At 38.2% G+C, this 14,018-nt stretch overlaps 1 protein-coding gene across 7 annotated transcripts in view; it reads right to left on the bottom strand.

Annotated features, from left to right (window-relative positions):
• L3MBTL3 (L3MBTL histone methyl-lysine binding protein 3) overlaps nucleotides 1-14,018 on the bottom strand; it is an 84,083-nt gene that overhangs the window by 1,984 nt on the left and 68,081 nt on the right. For all 7 annotated transcript variants that reach the window (XM_031054062.2, XM_031054058.2, XM_034060939.1 and 4 more), the window contains exons 18-21: nucleotides 13,117-13,281; nucleotides 9,247-9,338; nucleotides 3,793-3,956; nucleotides 2,690-2,752 (exon numbers count right to left, since the gene is read on the bottom strand). In XM_031054062.2, coding sequence (XP_030909922.2) covers nucleotides 2,690-2,752; nucleotides 3,793-3,956; nucleotides 9,247-9,338; nucleotides 13,117-13,281 — 484 coding nt within the window. The remainder of the gene's footprint in view (nucleotides 1-2,689; nucleotides 2,753-3,792; nucleotides 3,957-9,246; nucleotides 9,339-13,116; nucleotides 13,282-14,018) is intronic.

Here is a 14,018-nt window from a genome sequence, read left to right as displayed (position 1 = left end):
TTCAGACAGTGTAAAGGAATGGCTAAATACAAACACTTTGAAATGCTTTCAGGATAGCTTTGATTTAAACCTTTTAGACAGATCAGCTAGTCTAAAAGAACAGGATGATGATCATCTTTCTGCCTGAAAACAATTTTGGCTAAATTTTAGCTAACCAGCTCTTATTTTCATACTGACAGTAAAAAGTAAACGCTACTGACAATTAAAATGGATAAATGAAATAACTTCAACTGTACTGCAGCACAATAATGCTTTTTAACATCTTAGTTACTCCTTTTATGCAAGCCTTTGTAAGATTGCTTCTGGATTTCATTCCCAGCTACAGAACTGGAACCGCATTCAGGCCACCTCTTTCTGTTAATTAAATAGCAAAATAAAACAAATTTGGTCCCAGATGTAAACAAGGGCCAGGCTACATATAACTGCTTCTTTGACACAAATACAGCTTGTCAAAACACTGAATATTTTTATTTCCAGCTTTGTAGTGTTACTATTTCAATAAATGTTGTAAGTGAATATTCTGTAAGCAAATCTCTCAGTCAGCAGGAGTGATAAATCTGAACATGAAGAGCCACAAGGCCCTCACATCCAAGGGCTTCAATGGGGCCAACACTTCTTGTGTCACTTTAGGTCACTTTAGGTATCTATAGTAAGTTTTCAGTGTAACCTAAGCAGGATATCGACAGTGGTTATATCAGGAGCACTGCTTAGTCTTAGATACTAATTTGAGATAAAACCAGTGTAATTAAGTTTCTGTAGGACTGGAAGACAAGCTTTCTGAATCAGACACAATGCAAAGGGAAGCCTGCTAGTTACATTCCAGCACTGTAAGTCAAGGAGCACTGAAGTGAGAACAGCATCACACAGTTACCACAATTAGTTACTATTCATTTTGTGCACGAAGCCAGACTGGGTGGACTCTGAACCAGAAGTGTGTGAATCTGGAAGTGCCCAGCTTTTTGCAGCAATTAATATATGGAGGATAAGGCTTGATTTCCACAGCAAAGTTTGAACCAGCACCTTCTACCTACTGAAAGACCTACTGATGCCAGCAAGTCCACGCCAGTTAGCCTCACTGGTAGAGGTTTAATCTGCTACTCACACAGACAAAACATGAGAGGATGAATCCTGAAGACAGGAAGTATTTTCTCTGAGAATGAAAGTGTTTAGGATTTATCCGCCTCTCTGGCACTTCCCACCAGATTACTTGATTAGCTATATGCCAGCTTTTATTGATCTTAAATTAATTGGTGAGACACCCTAAATGACACAGGGGATGACCTAGGCCTGCATACCTGATGCAGCTGTAGAATGCCTAACATCAAAGCAAGTGCAAACAAAAGGCCCAAAGATGGCTTGTCAGTCCCTTGATATGCAACTGTAATAGTCATTCTGATTTAAGCACAGCCTGAAAACTTGTTGCAGGAAATTAGCAGGGCCATCTGTATACATTTTCCTCAGGGGGTGCCTTCTCAAGCCTAAGTACCAATTATTCTTCAGTTGAAAGGCTGCCTGACTTGGGATACTACAGTATCAGACTCTGCCCCTTCAGGTGACCTGGCTGGAATAAACACACGAACTATTCACAACATAGAATCATAGAACAGTTAGGGCTGGAAAGGACCTTAAGATCATCTAGTTCCAACTCCCCTGCTATGGGCAGGGACACTTCACGCTAAACCATATCACCCAAGGCTCTGCCCAACCTGGATTTGAACACCGCAAGGGATGAAGCATTCAGAACCTCCCTAGGCAACCCATTCCAGTGCCTCATCACCCTTACAGTAAAGAATTTCTTCCTTATATCCAATCTAAACTTCCCCTGTTTAAGTTTTCACCCGTTACCCCTTGTCCTGTCACTACAATTCCTAAAGAAGAGTCCCTCACCAGCATCCTTATAGGACCCCTTCAGATACTGGAAGTCTGCGTTGAGGTCTCCACGCAGCTTTCTCTTCTCCAGGCTGAACAGCCCCAACTTTCTCAGCCTGTCTTCATACGGGAGGTGCTCCAGTCCCCTGATCATCCTCATGGTCCTCCTCTGGACTTGTTCCAACAGTTCCATGTCCTTCTTATGTTGAGGACACCAGAACTGCACACAATAGTCCAAGTGAGGTCTCACGAGAGCAGAGTAGAGGGGCAGGATCACCTCCTTTGAACTGCTGGTCACGCTCCTTTTGATGCAGCCCAGAATATGGTTGGCTTTCTGGACTGTGAGTGCACACTGAAGCTGGCTCATGTTCATTTTCTCATCGACCTACACCCCCAAGTCCTTCTCCACAGGGCTGCTCTGAATTTCTTCTTTGCCCAACCTGTAGCTGTGCCTGGGATTGTTCCGACACACGTGTAGGACCTTGCACTTGGCATGGTTAAACTTCATGAGGCTGGCATCAGCCCACCTCACAAGTGTGTCAAGGTCCCTATGGATGGCATTCCTTCCCTCCAGTGTATCAACCGAACCACACAGCTTGGTGTCATCGGCAAACTTGCTGAGGGCGCACTCAATCCCACTGTCCATGTCACCAACAAAGATGTTAAAGAAGACCTGTCCCAACACCGATTCCTGAGGAACACCACTCATTACTGCTTTCCAGCTGGACATTGAACCATTGACCACAACTCTTTGCAACATAAAATTAATCTTTTCACCAAGATTTGTACTCTGTGTCTTCTTGAAATAAAATTCACCCACCTCATCTTTGAACACCTTCCCATGTTCTTCACATCCCGGTAAACTCCGTATAAATTCAGAGACCTGCCACCAAAGCATATAACAAAAGATACAGTGAGACTGGTGTTTTCTCAAAATAGTATCCAAGGCTGACAGTCATTAAAGGTTTTCAGCTACTGTTTCACAGCCTCATATTAGAGGCTCCACCTTCTTCTATAAGTACATGGAGTCATGCAGCTGGTTGTTTAAGGACAGGATTCACAAAATCCACAAACTAGAAGAGCACATGCCTCTTTTTTCCACAAGACTTGTAAGAGTGGGATATGGCTACTCCCTCAAAATTACTCGTTGCTCTCTCCATGCAGATCCAGAACAATGAATCTTCCCTCAGCGAACAACTTCTGACAAAACATTTGCTGCCTTCCTCTTCTTTATTTTTCACTGCATAGAGATTAGTAAATCCTTTTTCAAACTTCACACTTATTTTTTTCTCTGATTAGAGAAAGTCTGACTGCCCCAACGGAGACAACTGCCTTAGTTACAGGCATTTCTGAAACTAAAGCAGGGACTGGATCCTGTCTGTCCCAAGCATTATTACATACTTGAACAGCAACAGGACTCTAAAATCTTGAAACCATGATTTTAATATTTTAATGAGTCATGGTCTGACCATATCCATGCAGTTCCCCTCTGCCCTATATTCTCACCCCCAAAAACAGTGTGCCACATCAAAACTATGCACCAGGAATAGCTCCTTGGTCCATGCTGACACTTAAACTATTTCTCCAGAACACCTATGTGGGTACTAGATGCTTTTAGTGTAGACTTTGGGCACCTGATCTGCTGGGCCATACGTTTAGCTTTTTCTCTTTTTTCTTTTCCTTTTTAACCCCAGTGAATATGTATATATACACACATATTTATCTCTGTCTATACACAGATTAATTAATACGTACTGATTCCAGGGCTGAATTGTAGCTATTGGGGATCTGTTATATCAGGTCTGGCTGACTGTAATCCTCTGAAGTACTGATTGTTAATCTATGGGTTAATCTAAACCTCTGAATCAACCAAGACTTCCGTAGGGCAGTGGTAGTGAAATAGAAGATACAGGGGAAACCTACCTCATCTGTACTCCACTTAGAAACTTTACTGGCTGGGATTCCAGCTACACTTGGAAGGAGCTTGCTCTGCTGTTCCCAGCGCAAAGGCAGCCCAGGGATTTGCAACTTAGAAGACACAATAACTGGTTGAGAAAGAAGCCTCTGTGTGCTGGGCTCTTCAACATCTTCAACAAGAGAAAGCAACAACAAGCATTATATCCCTCTGTCAGTGATGCGATCAGTCACAGTAAAAGCACGTTCATATCCGTTGGTATATATGGTCCTCCTTACACAGGCTGTGCAGTTTTGCTTGCAGCAGAATTAGAGTAGCACCATGACTGTTCTTCCACTAGTATGACTGATTACATTGGCTCTATACAAATGTAACTACTCTTACATGGAAAAAGTCTCTTCCAACGCAACACAATTCTATGCCGACACAACTGTTAGTATACCACACTACAGGTCAAATAATTTTAAATATTTTGATACATTAAATCACACCTACATTTAATAGCTGTACAGCAGTACAAGAACTAAGTTACTCCAGGGTTGAGCTTCTATAAATTCATCAAAAGCAGCACTGCACTGTTACAAAATTCCAAGTGAATCAGTTCTAGCCCACACAACATCTATGCCTCATCCACAGCAACATGCCTTCCACTGCTTCTGAGAGAAAGAAAAAACAACACAAATGTCTGTAAATTCCCTGCTTTCATTTTAACTGTTTTATTTGGAAAATAACATTTAACTCCTCCATGCTGCTCTGTGCTGGATTTCTTTTACAAGGTCATTTCCCTTTTTATCTCACTTATCCATAATGGAAGGAATAAGCTCCCATCCCACCAGCCTCAAAGGTAATGTACTGCTGGGAGGGTGGCTTCAAACACACGCTGCTGTTGCTGTTTGGAGAGCAGCAGCAGTTGCAGATGTGTGTAGGAGGAAAGAGTGAAAAGGCATGTCTCCAATGATGTCGAACTGTGTAAGACATCTACAGTCATTTCGATCCACGGCAAATACAAAAGCAACATGCCTGAATGTTTCCCAATTGCCAAGTAAAATTGTGGAAAAACTCGGAAATTCATTTCTGAATGAAACAGCCAACAAAGAACCTATGCCTAATATTCTTTACTAACATGGCTTCATGGAATTACTCACAAATCCCTACGCTATTTTTGTTTGGATCACTCACTTCTATTACAGCTCCATTCTATTTCCATTTTTGGGAAGTTGCTATAATTCACAGTTCTCCCTATCCTTACTGATCAAGTTTTCTTACATTTCTGTCCAACAAGTAGGGCACAAATTCCTATTACAGATTTTTCCCACCACAGTGGGACTGGTCTAGAATATGTATCATGTGGCCAATATAGGATGTGATTACATGCACTTGTGTTATTCTGCTCCTCTAGCTTAAATTTTTGTTACTTCCAGGATTTATCCTCATTATGTATTGTCAGCCAACTGATTAAACTTTTTTAGAAGACTCCTTATTTTTTTCCTAGCATCATACTCTTACTCTTGGAAGTGAATTCTCTAAATGCCTGTTTACACTTCACTGTTACTCTTCAAATATTCCTTAGGGCTTCTACTATTACTAAAAATCTCAGTGAGAAAGGAAAGAGTCTTGTAAGGCAGCAAGCATGCTAAATGTAAAGCCTGTTTTACCAAACAGTATTTTTCTCATTGTTCCCTTGAATCCCTTCCCCACCCTCATCCTCTGATTTTTGATTTCCAAAAAAGGTCTCTTAAGAGTTGAAAATGTAAATATACAGCTTTTTTGTTGTTGTTGTTTTCCATTTGCAAAACATGTAATACTTTGATACTGTAACATAATTAGCAGATGACAATACCGTGTGAAGAAAATTCCAAACAAATTACCCTCCATTTTCACACATTTAAACATATATATATGTAAGAGCAAGTAACTACATGCATAGTGAGTAGCAGCAATGACAGTTAAGGATACCTAGTGATTCCATCTGTCTCTCTTTTCAACAGTTTACAGCTGTGTCAAATCCTAACAGTTCCACATGGAAAAAATCTATGCTGGACATCTGTTCATGCCATGTTTTTTTGCAAAACTTCAAGCAAACACAGGTCAGCTGGTAATGAATAAGGTTAGCAAGTTCACTAACAAGACACTGCATAACGCTAAACTTTGTATTCCCCATCTATTCACATTCAAGAGGTCTATTTAGTGTCATGGATTTGTAATGCAGTGCCTAATGCCTTTGAGAATGTGGGGAAAAAAGTCCCTCTGCTTCTCAGCTTGTGGTATCTGCCTCATGGGTTAAGATCAACAGCACAAAAGGAGCATACAAAGTATGAATTTACCCAAGTAGGTGCAGGAAAAGAAAGAAGTTCCCAACCCTGCACCAGGTATTAACCACACCCCAGACAAAAGCAAGTTTTAGTTTAGTGTAGGTAGCTTACTGCAAAAAACAGTGCAAAGCACAGTATTTTGGCTACAATCTATGTCTGTTACACCAGACATCTGAAAGTCCCTACTCTCATGCTCTGGTTTTCCTTGCTCTGCAAGACCAGCTGCCCATAGAGAGGCAATATGCCATTTTGGGCTAGAGAAAATATGTGTTGTACTGCAATTTATGCCTCAATTTGGACATTCCAGATAAGAGCAACCTGAAATGCAACATGGGTTAGCTAGTTTCACCACAGAGCCACAAAGAGCTCCTTGAACCACATAAGTGAAGAAAGTCTGATTGCCAGCTCCATGTGAGATAGCAGAGCCAGATGCATTAAATTCACACTTTTAACCCTGACTACTGTTGTTCTCTGTTGACATTTTGCTTCAGCATCAGCCCACCTGCTTCCGCATTCTTCCGCATACTTAAGGCCACCTTGTTATCCTTCTCCCTGAATCACAGGTTCCTTAATTCATCTCTATTTTTCTTAGTGAGTTATCTTCCAACAAAATATAACCTAACGCTTCAAAGAAGCTAAATGGCAAACACTTTCTGGCATTAATGAGAGACCATTAACACTGTTCATTCCTGTCTGCATGTTTTAGCTCCTTCCATGCATCAGGTTAAGCACAGGATTTGTGTCTGTAAAAAAGCTAGTATGAAGCTATGATTTCAGTGGAGTTTTTTAGCTCCAAATATTTTTTCTCCAAAAAGGGGAGATAACAGTACACATTTTACAAAGTATCAGCAGAGAATTGGTCAAGTAAGTATGGCATAAGTAGGTTGAAGAATAACAATGTGACATGCAGAAAAAAAATAGGACAAAAAGCACAGGTACTAGCAGTTACAGTTCAAGAATGTCTGCACAACTGCAATTATTTTAGCTTGTCTCTTCCATGACTATGGTAGCAAGAGCCCAATGATCCCCTTTCATCCTAAAGATTAAGTATTGTGGCACATTTAAACAAATAATGGCACAAAATTATATGTATGAGAAGAGGTTAAAAGGATAACTTTGTTAAAGAACAATGTAAGAAAGTATTCTAGTTTTATAAATCTAATTATGCAAGACTCTACACAGAAAGGTATCCAGACCTTGTTGGTGAAACTTTAACCAAATAGCCAATTTCATCAAACTCAAAATGCTTCACAAAATCAGGCCAGTTTTCTTAGAATAAAGAAAAAATTGCAGACAATTTGAAATGCTCCAAAATATTTGATTTCAATTTTTCTTTATTGTGTTATAAACACAAAGTCAAGATCAAACCAGTATGTTTCCATTCTGCTGAAACAGAATACTTCAAACACCCCCAAACTCTCTTTCCTTCATCTGCTTCTGAGAGATTCCTCTTTTAATGTTTAATTTTCTCCAGAATTCTGAACTACATTGTGTTTCAGAATACTGTAAAATTTTGGATATTTTTACACCTTTTGCACAGCTCTGGTAATAGACAGACTCTTTCATACTTCACATGCTCTTCAAAGTGCCTCTTAGATCTATCTGAAAAGTACTGGCAGACGATGATTTAAGATAAAAAAAATGCATCAGAGTTAAATAATTAAAAATAAAATGCTACCTTAATTTCATCTTTATGCAAAGCTCTACTAGCCTTAAAGAATTTCCTAGGCTTTACAAGACTGAGCTCACTTAAAAGCTAAGAAATGTAGCCCTTAAAGGATCAGTGTTACTCAAATCTGCAGATTTTTCATGAAAGCCTTACAAATTTTATGTTGCACAACAAATTGCTGATGAAAAAAATCTAAGCATTTAAGGACTTAATTATGAAATCAACAAATTTAGCTTCTCACTGAACTTGCACGAGTTAATAAAATTACTGCAGCAAAAGTTGCACTGAAAAAATGCGTTGAATCAGTCCAATAACTAGTCTGTCATACTAAGTTTCACACATGCAAAATAACTCTTAAGACTGTGATAACTATTAAGACATGTAAGACTGAGATGTTCTGCATTTGTGCTGTATTCTGCCTAAACAATGAAGACAGAAATGAATACAAACAGCTACCTCAATCTGTCCAACTGGATCACTGAACAGCCAAGACTTTGAACACAGCAGTCCACACAACCAGGCAGAATCACTGAACCAAAGAAAACTCCATGTTGGAAGGGACCTTTGGAGACCATACAATGCTCTTCTGTTAAGAGCAGGGCATTCGATTAACTTACCCAGGGCCCTGCTGAGTCAAGTCCTAAATATTTCCAGCAAGAGTGACTCTCTCTTTTCCAGGCAGCCTATTCCAATTGTTCTCATGTTGAGAAGCTTCTTCCTTAGATTCAGACAGAATTTTCCCTAGTGAAACTTGTGTCCATTTCCTTTTTTCCCACCACTGTGACTCCTAGAGGAGGGAGTACCTCCATCTTCTCTATAACCACTTTTTAGTTACTGGAGGACTGACTAGATTCATCCAAGCCTTCCCTTCCCAAACTCCTCCAGCCTTTCTTCATATGTCAAGTCCTTCAACAATCTAATCATCCTGGCAGCCCTCCACTGGACTTTCTCCAGTTTTTCAGTGAAATAAAATTTTTAGCCATCCCTCTGTAACATATTAAAAAGAAAGGGCCCATTCTGCATATGGGCTGCTAGAAAGTATCAGACTGCACAACAGGCTGATGATGGGTTGGGTAAGTCACCTTAATTTTGCATTATGCCTGTAATGTATAAATGCATTAACTTTCTTCCAGTACACGTATGAAGCAGTAAGTGAGCATTACACCTTTACAACTCATACATACTAGTTTAATTACCTATTTTTAAGTCAGTGGAAAGCTATTCTTGACATTAAACTTTCCATACCAGTACTTAGTTTGCACTTATCTTTACAAATGTAATACAAGTTCCTGGCAAAGCCTTTAATGATTATAAGATAAAGAAACATAGCATTAAAAGTGCTGCTGTCAATAAATTTTGGACACAAATAGCGAATGTGGAAAGTAAGTTGCAATGGCATTTTATAAAGAATTTCAAGAAATATCACACTTCTTTAGTTCTGAAAATTTTAATATGAAACAAACAAAATACTGCCAATTTACCTTTAATTTCATTTGAAATGAGCAGCTTATTTTCTGTCTCCTCCTCTTCACATTCTTTGTTCTTTATGGAGTCCTTCATTTGTAGTACTCCACTGAGGAAAATACAATGTTTATTTTTTATTAATACATCATTAAAATCACTAAGCACAATGACATCTCTTGCTAATAATGCCATTTACACAACAGGATTCCCATACAAAGAAAGTTTTATCACCATAAAGTAAAAAAAAAAAAAAGAGGATCTAATTTCTGGCAAATGGCATGACTACTGACAGGAATTTTGCAGTGAAGGTTTGAGAACAGTATAGATTAAGATTATGTAAATCATAGCAACACACAACTTCATAACTGAAACTGGAAAATATACAAATGAAGGCAGTGGATGTGTCCATAGCAGAAGATGGGAAGCATCAAGAATGCATATATAGATCCATCTCCTACAAAGCCTTACTGGCTATCCGGGCCATTTTCAGATGTCTGAAACAACATTTACTCTTTTTCTCTGCCCAACCTTCATCTCCACCCTACCCCAACACCTGTACTATACTGACACTGTTGTGCAACTGCTAATGATACCACTGAAATTATCTGTATTCATTACTGGTTTGCCATTACTTGTTACCCAGCTAAAACAGTTGCTCTTACCCCTGGTGCCTGTGGCTGCTCCCTCAGCTTTGCCAGCCTAAGCATTTGCAAAGAGGGAATGCCTTCCTCCTACTGAGAAAAATAAGGCAAGAGAGCTGGAAATAAGGGAACTTCTCAAAGGGGGGGTGAGTGTATTTGCATCTTAAAAGTCAGTTCCTGGGAAGTTCCTTTTCAAACTCTGCCTTCAGAAGTTATTTCCAGCCTTATTTCTTACAAAAATGAAGCTTACATGAACTTGCTGACATTATGTATGTATTTCCTTCTGCTTTGAAGAACGTGATAACACTTTGGCCGATTCTTACTAAACCATCACAGATCCAAAGCTCTCAGAGATACTAACGGCATAATGAACATTCTCTAAAAGCAGGCACTACACAGAATGACCTTAAAGTCTAAATTGCAAGAAAGCCCACTACATGAACCCACGCTTTACTATCTACCAGAGAAGCACTCAACAAATCCCCTTCACACATGTCCCAAACACAAATAAAAAGCCAAACTAGAGATAACACTTTGTTAGATATCAAGACTAACAACCCTCAAAACACAAATCCACGGAAGAAACAGGCCTTCTTAATTCAATTGTTTACATCTATACTATTAAATACTATTTATACTATTAGATATAAGTAAGCATTTGGGAATAAATCAGCAAGTTCACCAACATCAACAAAAATCTACTTAACACACAATTTATGGTGCAAAATGAACACAACAAATGGAAAAATACAGCCTTTGTAGTATGGTAGGATACAAATAATAAAAGTGTGACAAGGAATGCCATTGGAATGCATACAGCAGGCATGCCTTCTTGTGCCACAAAGGACTTCTCCACCGTCACTTCCTCAGAACTATCACCTGATTTATTTACTTTGAAATTATTTCCCTAAACTCTACAGACACAGAAGACTTTTAAAGTAACATGATACAAAGTAGTGCAATTAATTACAAAGCCAAACTAAATGATCACTGTAATTCAACATAAAGAAGAGGTATCACCAAAACCTGTGAGGAAACATGTATCTTCCAATTTTCTTTAGGACAATTTTCACAGCAACATACAACCAGAAGTTTTATCTCACTAAATACAAGACAGCGTCATGAGCTGTAGGTTCTGGGGAAGGGGTTGGAAGATAAATGTAATTTTCTTTTAAGAGAACTGAATATGCTGCAGGAATGTGATTTTTATCTTGAATTTTAATCTCAGGAACATACCAGTGGGAGAGACTGCAGTTTTTGCACATGTATTTTTGTAAACCAAAATTTTCTAGTATAACTGCTTATAGGTACAGATACCTCTGACTTGCTAAAGAGAGAGACAAGGAGTAAATTGGAACAGGAGATTAGCTGAGTACCACTTAGATGTAACTCAAAAAAGTAAATCTCATGGGTGGGTTCATACGTTGTTTGTTCCTCAAACAGGGACTTGTAAGAAATAAAAGATTACCTGGAATATGAAGGTATATACAACTGTTAACGAAGTTAAACATAATTAAATCCACACTACAAGCTCAGCAGCTAAAAAGCACACAGGTACCTATGTCTTCTATTATGCATGTGTACTTTGAAAATACATCTAAAAAGATCCAGAGTATTGCAATAACTAGATGTTAAATATTTGTGTATGTGAACTTCAGCAGTTCACATATACCTAATTTTGTGAACACTATTTTTCATGCCTTTTTCAAAGGAAATTTATTCACCTGGAAGTCCTTTCTGACTATGCTGGATACATATGGAATATGGAAAGCTAGATGATAAAATGTGGAGTCATCAGTGTATTCAAACAGATCAAATAGCGACTGCAAAGCCTCTGGGGAGTTAGAAGTTGGCACAAGGTTGTTATTCTCTTAATGTAAATGACTCAATACAGTGAATAGACAGCATAGATATTGCTTATTTTAGGTCTTCATAAAGATACCACCCTCAAAAAAATGGAATTAAAAAAGAATTGCTTTTCAATTAATTTTAAGAGATAGTCTGTGAAGTCAATGTTTATTTCTAAAAAAAGGTGAATTTACGACAACTGTTAATTTACTACAACTGGTTAAAGTTATGAACAACGGCTATTTAAATCAGATTCTCAAAACCGCACATGAAACTATCTGCCGTTTAAATTCGCTTGAGGATGACTAGTGAATGCTGTTTATTTGACTTATGGAAATTATATCAACACTGCTTGATGTCCCTACTAGATCTTTTTCAATAGAACGTGAACAATATCATCTGACTGAAATAATGTGCAAGAATGTTCTAAAGAAAAACTGACTGATATTAAAAGATGTAAAAAGCTACACTTTATTTGTTTTTATTAGCACTGTCTTTTTGAATAAAGGAAACAATAATAATTCAGAAAAGAACAAAAAATCTAAAGGAAAAAGGAAAGGAAATCAAACCCCACTGCCAGATCTGGAAAACCCCATTTGAAAAAAAACAGTTTGAAAAAAAACCTTACAGACGTGTTTCAGAGGATTTAGCTGATTCTTAAAAAAAAACAGTTAAGTTCCAGTCATCAGCTTTACTGTTGAGGTATTTACTGTACAGTATGAACTTTCTAAAGTTTCTCAAGACACTACTACTGCTAAAAGTTACAGTTCATATATGAATGTATGATAATGTAGCCAACATAAATACGTAACAGATGATGCTTCTTGATCCAGTGGCTTCTATTTCTGTATAAAAAGGCCAATCAAATAATACACTGATACTGTAACTAATCAAAAACATAGAGAATCCTAATGCCTCACATATCCCCATGAAAACACTGAATTGCATCTTTCTAGTTTCAAAGACAGCCTTCTTATACCATAAATACTATTTTTTAGTGCAAGCTTGGAGACTATCTCATGTCATTTTCTGTCAAAAAGATACTCCAAATCCTGAGAGTTAAGGAATTACTTTTCATTTTTAAATACATGAACATATTTGTACATATACAGTAACATTTCTAGAAAGGTAAGGAAGAAGGATCTCAACTTCCAATACTTTCTCTCCTGCAGTATGTTCATTCTCCTCTCTGATACACATTTCTTATTTCTTAAATACATTGTGACACTCCCTTCCCCCACTGTTTCTAATATAAAGACAGCTGAAGAACTTACATCTCCTTCCCCACTGCTTCCAAGAGTCCCATGGACAAATCACTGTATTGCATTGCCTGGTTAATTTGAATTTTAAACTGACTGACTCAAAATAACCCATACTTTGAAAGGAACCAACAGTTACCCAGGTGCCTTCTTTTCTTTCACATCACATAGCAGGGACTTCTTGCAAGGAGATTTATTTTCTGCTTCTTCCTGCTTAGTCATTTCTGGTACAGTTTTTCCAGATGATCGATTGTGAGCTGAAGATTTCATACCTATGTGACCAGGGCTGGGGCATTTTCTGTCACTGTTTAAAACAAATTAACGAAATGTTTAAAACTCCAGCAGTTGAGTTGTTCACCTTATTTTCTCTATGGGTAAAGAATCATTCATGTAATTGACATAAAAGAGTTTTGTTCATTTAAGAAATACACAGAAGTTTTTCATCTGCCACCAACAGAAACCACAACACAGAACTCTTCTCCATGAAATCAAAGGCAATACATGTAGGCAATTCGACAGGAACGGATTTTGCCTAATTTTATTTTTGATAATAAGCTATCCACTTCAAATATTTGTAACACAAGACAACTCCAAAGTATCATTTTCATCTGTCCATTCTCTCCCTTCCATGCTATACAAATGTGCAGCCACAACACTGAAAAAATTTTATGTAGTCTCTTACTTGCGGAAATGAAAAAATAGCACTTGACACAGTCCCTGCCACACATAGCACTTCTCACTGTTACTGGCTTCACTGGGATGGTACCTGGGCTACCTATCACAGGGCAATTAAGTCACTTCAGATTTCTATAACCCTACATTTATAAAAACAGTGAAACCAGGCAGCACTGTGACAGGTGAATATTTTGGTTTTTAAAGCACGAAGCTGAACCTGAGTCCAAGAATGTAATTTAAATTACCATCTATTGACAATATGTGGTCATTACAACGGGAAATGGAAATCTTCACTACAGACATTCACATTTTCATATTTAATGTAGCACTCGAAAAGAATGGAGAGACTCTCTTTTCCTTTCCTTC

The sequence above is a fragment of the Melopsittacus undulatus genome, chromosome 3, assembly GCF_012275295.1.
Source record: "Melopsittacus undulatus isolate bMelUnd1 chromosome 3, bMelUnd1.mat.Z, whole genome shotgun sequence".
Lineage (NCBI taxonomy): Eukaryota > Metazoa > Chordata > Aves > Psittaciformes > Psittaculidae > Melopsittacus > Melopsittacus undulatus.
Note: the sequence above shows the minus strand (reverse complement) of the source record. Positions and strands in the feature narration are given on the sequence as shown.